The sequence below is a fragment of the Seriola lalandi genome, unplaced genomic scaffold (assembly GCF_002814215.2).
Source record: "Seriola lalandi dorsalis isolate HSWRI2012SDOR001 ecotype SW California unplaced genomic scaffold, Sedor1 jcf7180002054487, whole genome shotgun sequence".
NCBI lineage: Eukaryota > Metazoa > Chordata > Actinopteri > Carangiformes > Carangidae > Seriola > Seriola lalandi.
Window position 1 is genome coordinate 660536 of NW_019525040.1, and position 10031 is coordinate 670566.

The 10031-nt window shown below is 38.6% G+C and overlaps 1 protein-coding gene across 1 annotated transcript; it reads right to left on the reverse strand.

Moving 5' to 3' along the window:
* Positions 1–3896: 3896 nt before the first annotated feature.
* On the reverse strand, positions 3897–8878 carry LOC111659737 (uncharacterized). Its single transcript, XM_023412752.2, has 4 exons — positions 8633–8878; positions 8415–8496; positions 7945–8262; positions 3897–6440 (listed from the first exon to the last, which is right to left on the reverse strand). Exons 2-4 carry the CDS (start codon positions 8473–8475, stop codon positions 6040–6042), a joined length of 780 nt encoding a protein of 259 aa, XP_023268520.1. The 5' UTR covers positions 8476–8496; positions 8633–8878; the 3' UTR covers positions 3897–6039.
* Positions 8879–10031: the final 1153 nt, after the last annotated feature.

A 10031-nucleotide genomic window follows, 5' to 3' on the forward strand; every position in this document is an offset into this window, starting at 1 on the left:
AACATTTTTTTTTTTTAGAGAGATCAAATAAGGACACTTTTCAACAACTTTTAGGCTTAGTCTGTCAAAAAGCAAGTGGGAAAAGTGACACCCCATATTTCATCTTAGCTGTCAGACCTGGAAGTAAGACTTAAACAGAGTGTGCATTCTGCATCGCAGCACTATAGTTGTAATATTTTGGTATCTTATGATGGCACTCGGAGGACTTCACACTGTTTGTTGACAGGTTTTCTGAAAGTGGTGTCTGAAGGCGAACAGGTTCATCTTCCATTCACAGAACAGCAGGATAGATGCTTATTTTTATTCATTACTTTCAACACTTCTATTTCTCATATCAACATTTCAAGAGACCACATCCTGTTAGTGTGGACGTGAAAGCAACTGAGGCACGACTCAGTGTTTCCATTGGGCTATTCATGTATTGCTCTCTATAAAACAGCCTTTCAGAAGTCTGAATCAGTGATTAATGTACAGAAAATGGATTAGGTTGTTCTATTGACAACCTTGTGAAAAATATCTTACAAGACGTTAAAATGAAGTCAATGTTGGCAGCGTGGAAAATGTTTGAGTCACTGATGCTCTCTGATCTGCTATATAATGTTCATGGTGTGGCAAGGGATGAAGTGTTTAATTAAACCTCCTGTGCTGTCGCCTGACATATTTACAGACTGTACACTGACGTTATAGTGCATTCAGTGTTCGAGCGACCACTGCTTTATGTTTTGCTGTGATCTACAAGCAGCATACTATGTAAACTGGAGCAGTTTGGGAGAATCAGGTTATAAAATGTATGTTGCTGTTTTCAGTGGCAATAAGGAACTAAGTACATTTGCCTGGGTAATGCACCTTTGTACCATTTACTTGAGGATTTTCATTGTTTGCTACTTGTTACTTCTGCTGCACTACTTTTCAGACAGAAATATTGTTGCACTTATTACTGTACATTTATTTCATGGCTGTGATGTGATGTGATTCATGATTACAAATTAAAATTCCCAACAGTAAAGGAATGAAAAATTAGCTCCACCTACTAGAATGTTAAAATACTGCTTATGTATTAATGCGTCAATAATAATGATTCATGAATAAAATAACACTGAAAGGAGCCACTGCATGAGTATGTTCATCTCTGATAATCTAAGCACATCTTGTTTCTAATACTTCTCTATTTTCACTAAGTACATTGTAAATGCAAGACATTTTAAATAAGATAAAATATTGTATACTTATTAGATATAAAATATTTTTATGATGTGTCATTGCTGTTTTTACTTAGACCTGCAATATGAAATGTTTTTGGCCACTTAGAGGCAGCAAAAACAAGTTGGGAACATGTCATGACATGTCATCAACACTTAAGTTCATTTAAGTTGTTTAACATTGTCATCAGACTGTTGCTTATTTACACATCCAGAAGTTACAGAGGGACATTATCATTCATTTACAGTCGTGCTCCTGGTTCAATATTCACTCTCTTTTAGCTCTGTTTTTGGTCTCCACCAACTCCTGAGGGAAATATCTGGCTCTTTAGCAGCTAAGTGCTCCACTAGCCAGTCAGTAATCGCCAGCTAGTTTCTCACTGTGTGTGTCTGGTTTTTGGTGCTGAGCAGGTGCTGCATAATGGATTTTTAGAGCTTTTTCATTAAAAAGAGTTGAAAGTTGAACAATGATCTGAAACTGACTATAAAGCTCCATAGGGCCGAGGGGAGCTACAGATTAGGGCAATAATTCTCTGACATCACTAATGTGACCTCTTTCACATAGTCACATTGTTTTCACATTGTCATTTGATGCACCATTAAAATATAAGTCAAATTGCTACTCATGTAGTCATATATCATAATCTGTAAATCATATAAAACAGTGGCCATTTGGTAGTATGAGTGCTTTCATTATCGATTCTTTAAGTACATTTTGTTGGTATTTGGTCATATTGCTGCTTTTACTCAAGTAAATGAATCATGAAAACATACAGTGCTACAGGCTGTGAACCAATATTGTAGTTTTAAAACACATTGTTGCATTTTCTAAAATATGCATAGAGTGTGTTTGAGCAGAATGTGCATAACCTAAAATGGGTAAATGGAGACAGAAAACACACAGAAGTCAGACACTGTGACTGTGACAACTGTCACCAACAAAACTGATCCCTGTGTACACCGGCTCTTGGGGCAATTAATCCCAGGCCAACTCCCATTTACTGCAATGTTAGGTAAGAGGCTATCAGTGCTTCACATAAATCTCTGCTGTTTGTTGACAAAATCTGGCTTTTATCTCCTCTTTCCATCCCCCCATTCCTCTGTCCTCTCCGACTCTCTGATCCATCTCTCCATCCTGACTCGCTGTTAGTTGGTCAGTCATTTTCTTATCTTGCCTCTTTCGATCTGTTCACCTCCCCCCACCCTCTGCTCTTGTATATGATATAACCAGCTGTGGCCGCTCACCTGACCAATGACCACCATGCTGTCAGGGTGCTAATGTAAACCTCTCTGAGAAGAGATAACAGCTCACTGGGATAATTGGCCAGACACACACACACACACACACACACACACACACACAGATGAAGCCAGGGGCACACAGTGAGATACCTCTCAGTTACCATGGAAACTTGACCTGAAACCCCTGTATACACTCACTCACACACACACACACACACACACACACCACACACACACCTTGCGGTGAATAGACCGAACACCCCCCACTGTGTACTTTGCCCAGATGAGGTGCTCGCAGGAGAAACAAACTTCAAACAGAGAGAGATGATGTAACAAAGCAGCAGGGCCACTCGTAGAAACAAGGCCCATGTTTCCTGAGGTAACAGAGAAAATCATCTTGGTCACTTACAACAGCAACTGGACTTCATCCCCCCATAACTGTGTAAAGATAACAAGAAATCCATTGGAAAACATGTTTCCACAGAGAAATGTATTTATAAATAACGCCATTATCTTATATTTTTCTTCTCAGAGTCTGGCCATATGCTTTATTATAAATAATATATTATTGACAGTCTGTAAACTAACAGTCATCATGTATTTATTCATAATGAAGCAAAGCGTTTGTTGCACAGTGAAAAGGTTGTCTGGGTTCAGTCATCAGTGACTTGGCCCTTTTGAACCCTGCAGCTAAGCATCAATATGCAGCTTGGAATCGTTATTTGTCTGAAGGGATGAGTGTTAAGTGTGGAACTTGGTCCCTCTTGTGGTTTGAAGTAGATGTTGCAAGTATATAGAGAGATTCATGCAGTTTGTTGTTATCATAGTAATACCTGGAAACCAAGATGCTCTGGTTAAAAAAATATGACTTAGCTGGAATATTTTGGCTCCAAACTGAAAGTGCAGTTGACCAAACAATCTCATCCCAAGGTCCATTCAGTAGCTGTAGTGGAGCTTTTGATCATATCACATGATCTTCATCTGCAGATGGAGTTTTGTTTTGTGGTGGAGTTGCAGATGCTAAAATGCCTTTCATCTTTGATCACCTGCAGTTTCGCAAACTCCATTTGCACAAAGAGCATGTGATATCACAGCAAGCTCAAGAACAACTACCAAATTGAACTTAACTGATGGTGAGATTGTTTTTCTTATGTTCACAAATTCAAGAATGAACTTTCAAGTTCAGCTAGAGAGGTACAGCCTCATTTTGACATTACGGTCTAGTTTAAAATCTCTTAAATTACATCCATGTTGCATCTATGATCAAGTAATGAGATTTGGATTCAGAAAATATCTTTCAGTCACATCTGAAAAGCTTGAATTTAAATCTAAAACACTGATTTAAATTTTGTCTGCAGTTTGTTTGCAAACATTTCCTTCAGTTATCTATCTATTTTGTTGCTATAGATCTTTTTTGATTTAGACAGACGTTACAGAAATATGGGAAAGCCACACTTTCATAACTCAAATTTAATCTTTTATTTCATGTAATAAAGCTGTTTGAGCATGCTGCCTCCTTTTGAATGCACCATACATTCATATACATGATTAAACTATTGCCTCCAGTCTGTTATTGTCGTAGAGAAAACAACCAGCAAATCATTTTCTATTGACTAATTTCTTTATTATCTGAAAACCTCCAGCAATTGTTATAGGATTTTGTTGTAAACATCAACATCAGTGAAAATGAAAATCCCAAATATAGAAACAATAGCAAACAAAAAAGCTGTTAAATCTTCTGAAGATGAGCAATTTTCAGCAAAGCCACGACTTATTGATTGAAATTTCTTGTTTAAAAAAATAAAAAACTTTTTTACATTCAACAGGGAAAAAGACTGTACACACAAAAACAAGCAGTGTTCACATTGTATCATAATGCAATAGATAAGCAAACAGCACCATTTAAAACAAATCATTGTGATTTATTATTGTAATTTATGGCCATTTATTTAAATAGCTTTAATTTTGCACTGCCAAAGAGGAATAAGTGGAGTGTATTTCATTTTGTCAGGAGTGATATTTAGAAAAAAAAAGCCAAAAGCAATATTTCTCTAAACGGCACATTTGAAACATCATTATTCCACAACACAAATATTTAACTCTGTGTTTGTGTGTTTGTGTGTTTGTGTGTGTGTGTGTGTGTGCGTGTGCGTGTGCGTGTGCGTGTGCGTGTGCGTGTGCGTGTGTGTGCGCGTTGAATAGTCAAGGTGACCCTGTTTTCATTTACCCAGCGGGCTCTCAGCCGCAGCAACGTCCTGCTAAAAGCTCAACCTGTCCCTGTGTAGCGCCGATTTAGTGACACCATTAGCAGAGAGTCTTTCTGACTTGAAAAGGCTCTCAGATGTCCAAAGAGGGTGCACTGAGCTGTTAAAAACAGGCAGAGTTTTAGCCTTGGAGCTGAGTTTGTCCTCTAGCTTCGAGCTACAGCTGCAAAGACTTGAGAAGTGAGAGACAGACGGGCAAGTTGAAGATGCAAAGCAGGTGAAATGATCTGTAGCTCCCTTCTTACTTGTGTCTGCTGTACCAAGGACACTGACTCCTGGTCAGATTTCAGATTAAAAGGAACAAAATATAAAGTTTTGCAGATTTCTGATAACTAACCTCTCTATGCACTGGCTTGATTTTTTTTTTCACTACGTGTCACTGGATAATCCACCTCACTGTGGACAGGTTTCATTTGAACTACTTTCTAGAGAAAAGTAGTCCCTGTGAAAACTGTCGACTGTTGTTGCTTTTAAATATCATCTTTGCATTCGGTGAGCACAACAAACCAATGCCCTCCCTTAAGGTGTACGGCAACCACAGCCTCATGTTTCACTGATCTCAACTAGTTCACCAGAGGGCAGCATCCAACCACAAACACTAGAGTCGTTGCATGACTGAGGTTTCCTGTGCTCAGCTTTCTGATATTTCTCACACAAAAACTTCACTGGTTCTGAAGGGAATTTGCAGCAGAGCCCATCTTTTCAAGCCTGTATTGTGTTCAAGATGTTATTTTCATGGTGCTCACGGTCACACACACTTAGACAGCTGTGCTGTAGACACATGGTGGACACACCTGTCAGCTGATATTTTCATCGCACTCTTTCAGAAATAAATATACACCCCTGAAAATAATCCGAGGCCAGAATGTGTGTAGCTCAAGACTAAATGCAACCAGGAGCCAAAAGAACTCCCTGAGTGTTTGCAGTTGTATGAAAGTGTGTGTGTGTGTGTGTGTGTTTCTATGTGTGTCTTTGTTGTTTTCTGAAAGAGTGTAATGAAACCGATGTGCTCTGCTCCCTCATCTGTGACCCTCCATCGAAACAAAACAACAAAGGTATTTTACACAGTGTAATGATTATCGACTCCCTCGTTATCACCTCTCAGCAGTCTGTAATTTCCTTGTTCACTTCAGCCAAGTGCTAAAAGGAAGAATAATTCACCTTTGGACCACGCAAGATGACTTACTTAACTGAGAGTGCTTTGCCCTGGGTTTCAAAAGAATACATAAATCTCAGTACCTAAATTTTACTCATTGTTCTTAATCAGTGTTAAGCATCCCTTCACCTTGATATTTTATCACACCCCATGATGTGGATTTAATTCAGCAAATTCATTATTTCAGCGTGACAGCCAGTAAGACTGAAATATACAAAAGTGTCCCCATAGTTTCCTGTGACCTGACTCCACTGGCAGGTGAGTAAGTAGATCCAGATTTTCCACACCAGAGCAGGTCTTCAGGTATCTCAACCAAAGCACTCGCAATGTATCTACCAGATTTGCTGCTCCTCAAGGAGCAATTGTAGGGCACATCTGAACTTTTCCCCTCCTTCAGGTAACTTTGGATAATTAGACGACCCCCTTCATCCACACTTTTAGCCGTGGAGGTCTCCGTATACCCAGCCGAGAGATTGTGAGAGCCGTGAAACCAGTGCACGTCACCGTCTGGGTACACATCGTTGAAGGTGCAAGCAGGACCCTTACTTGTCAAAACAGCCTCGGTGATCTGACCACACTCTGAGGGGAAAACCAGGGTTTTGATTACATTTGATGTACAAAACATTAGGGGCACTTGATATTAGGGACAGGCTTTCATTTAACATGTAAATCTATTTTTAAATAGATAACACTCCCCAACAGTGTATAAACATAGATATTAGCACATATTGGCTCAATCAGCTGTCACATTAAACATCATTTTTATAAGGTAGTCTATGTAAGTTTGGACTTGTGTCTTTATCAGTGGATAATAGATCATTTATTAATGCTTTGTGGATTAGCAAAACACATTCAAAACTTTTGTTTTGCACAAGTTGTAAAAAAAAAAATCAGTTTTGCTGCTGTTCATCCTCCGTCACCATAACTTGCTTTGTCTTAATGGCTTTGGAGCATTTAGAGAATTTAACTCATAAGGAGAGATCCTCTAATTGGCTAGCTCAACCACATAACTTCTGCGAAAGAGCTGCATTCAAATCAAATCAATTTATTAACATGGTGGCTCGTTTTCTCATATTAAGATTTTATACACAAAATCCACCAGGTCTGCGTTAAAAAATATCATTAATAAAGGGTTTCTTTAATGTACAATTGTAATCTTTCTTTATCTACACTAACCCTGACCACCAAAGTGAGTATGTCATTTTAAAAAGGACTTGTAGATTTCTCATTTTCTAATAAGCCATTAGTTGTGAATAATGAATTATTAAGCCTGATCAAATTGTTTCCGCTGCTCAGCAGGTTTTTGTGGCTGAAGAATAGTCCATGGAAGTGGTCTTCCTGTTGATCTAAAGAACTAGATAAAAACGATTTTATGCTGGAGGATGTTAAACACAGATGGATTTTTTATTTTTACAATCTGAAAACTCAAAGGTTGTTCTTACAACCTCCGATGTGTAAAACATTAACATGAAATTTATTCCCAGTGATAAAGCCAAAAGTAATAATAAGCTAATAATAAGATTGTCTTGTTAGAAAATGGTAGCAAATGTTTCTCAGACGATTAGCTGTGTCAGTGGTAAAAATAATCTAATATTAAATGTGATAATATGACACTATGACCATTCTGTGTAATGAGAGGCTTATTTTCCTGTTAATAACTCTGTACTTCAACATAAGTAAAAATATGAATGACAATTTGAATTTTGCTTTTTGCACAGTGGTATTACAACTTTTACTGTAGAGCAGTTTTTTATGAGTGTGTCCCTGTTTTGTTTGTCATGAGTACACACAAGGACGCTATACACAGTCCAGTGGTTTCACCCTATTCTACTGATCACAGTTTGTTTTGGAAAGTAACACTTAATGTAAACGAACATAATTTTTGTTTGTTTACTAGTCAACTCAGCAGGACACCTTTAAGGGAAGAATCAGTGTGGTCCTGCCTCCACTGCAATGGCGGAAACTTAGCCAAAGGGAAACTAAACCAGTCTTTTTCTATTTTGTACATTCAGTGAAGCTCTTTTACAGCTGTTGTTAAGACATAATACTGTTTGTTAAAATAAGAACGGATGTGAACTCTCACCTTGTAACTCCACAGTTGTATATTTAGAATGGATCCCCTTGTTGGATCGAAGTTTGCACAGGTACTTCAGTGGCTGCGCTTTTTGAAAGATGAGGGACAATTGTCCTTCTTCATACTCACAATGGAAGTCACTAAATAGACTTCTGTTGTGTGTAATCTGTCCCTCACTGTTCACAGCGCATAAAGACGTTTGGGTGGTGGACCACTCTAAATGTTTGATTGATAGTCCGTTTTGAGTTGAGGACACTTTGCACGGCAGAGTAACCCTTTTGCCACAATCTGCAGTAACCCTGGGACTCACACTCAGTCCCACCAACTCTGTAGAGAAAGACACAGATTTTGGTTCAATTGAACTAAAAGCCTCTTTTCAGTTATATTATCAACATAATCACATTGTTACTTGTGGTTTTTTTTCTTATTATTGCAGCCCCCCCCCAGTTTGAACTATAGTTTGAAATAGTTTCACATACCTTGTGTTGTCAAAGTAAATGCAGGTACAAGGCAGAGTATATGCAATGCTGTGAAACCCATTGTCAGCGCTTTTGCATTTCACTGTAACAGGGAGAACAATCAGATTAAAGCAGATCTCAGGCAGATTGAAACACTGATCTTAGCAGGCTGATTTAAATTTTAAAAGGCAGCGTGTTTGCCAAGTCTTCAAATCGGATTATATCTGAGTGGAACTGACCTCAGGATGATCGGTGCTTCTCTCCAGCTCCTCTCCAGGGTTTGCAGTCTCCTTACAGCGCTGTTTCGTATATGTATCCTCCTTCAGACTTTTCCCTAAGCGCATAAGTTAATGATTAGAAAATTATGAAGAGGCATTACCAGGAAGTCGAGCGGCTTATCATTGTGGAGTGCTATAATCTGAACGACAAGGGAAAGGGAAAGTAAGAGTGGTGTTTGTGAGTGTGTGAGGGAATAAGAGAGTGTGAGACAGTAGACAGACAGGGAGTGAAGGCCTATTCATGACACTGTAGACCACAAGTAGGGACTTGTATGGCTGCCTTTGATGTGTTACAACAGTGTTTCACTGCCTCATGTCACTGCATCCAACTTTCCCATAGATTTCTGCCATGAGCTCATCATGTCTATTTGACATAGTTCAATCTCCATGGCAATAGCCACAAGGGAAACGCTTTTATCTACTATGTTCTGAAGCATCACTCTCACTCAGTTAAGGATTTCATTGTGTCTTATTCTGAGTTCATTAGTCATTTCATGGGAAGCAGTAAAATAATCACAGAAGAGTGAGATGAATGTCAATAACACACACACACACACACACACACACACACATTCACAAGTCAAAAACTTGGCTTTTTTCACCACTCACACAAGCGGCAGGTAAGCCAAACACTGGGTAGTAAGAAAATACTGACTCATGTTTATGACCTTCACACACATTCATATCAATCACCTCTGCTTTTCACTCACACATAGCAAAACAAGAAGAGATAGAAAAAAAGAATTTTAGTTTTTGCTTCTTTGTGACCTGTTTATGCTTTTTAAGCTTTCATCCAATACAATTTATAACCCTGAAAAACTGCCCCCTGCTGCATGTTCAATCTCCAGAGTATCTCAGCTTTGGCTGAACGTCACTGAGGATGCTCAGGATTCTGTGTTTACACTGCTGTGAGGAATAAACCACACCGGCCATGTTTATGTAAATGAAGAAATGTGACAAGTGTGACACGTTCAGTGTCAACAATGAGGATATATGATGTGGTGACATGAGTTATTTTTGTGTTCCTCTGTATGTCATGCACAAATGTTCATGTAAATTAATGTTATTTTACATGGAAATATAAAATAATAGAGAGTAACTTCAGTGTAGACAAATACAAGTGAAAATGAGATGATTTTTGTTTACTCAAGCAAGGACATTGCATTGTGAAATGATGCCATCCTTTAAAAACATTCTCATATGCGTCTGCACAATAAATGCCCAGTCATAATAAGCATTGATTTTCAATAGCACGAGTGTTAATTAGAGATCGGTGTGTGAGTCAAGGCATTTACTTCATTCAGCTCTGGGAAACACAGAGTGACAGGAAGCAGAGCAGAAAGATCTCAGACGCTTAACA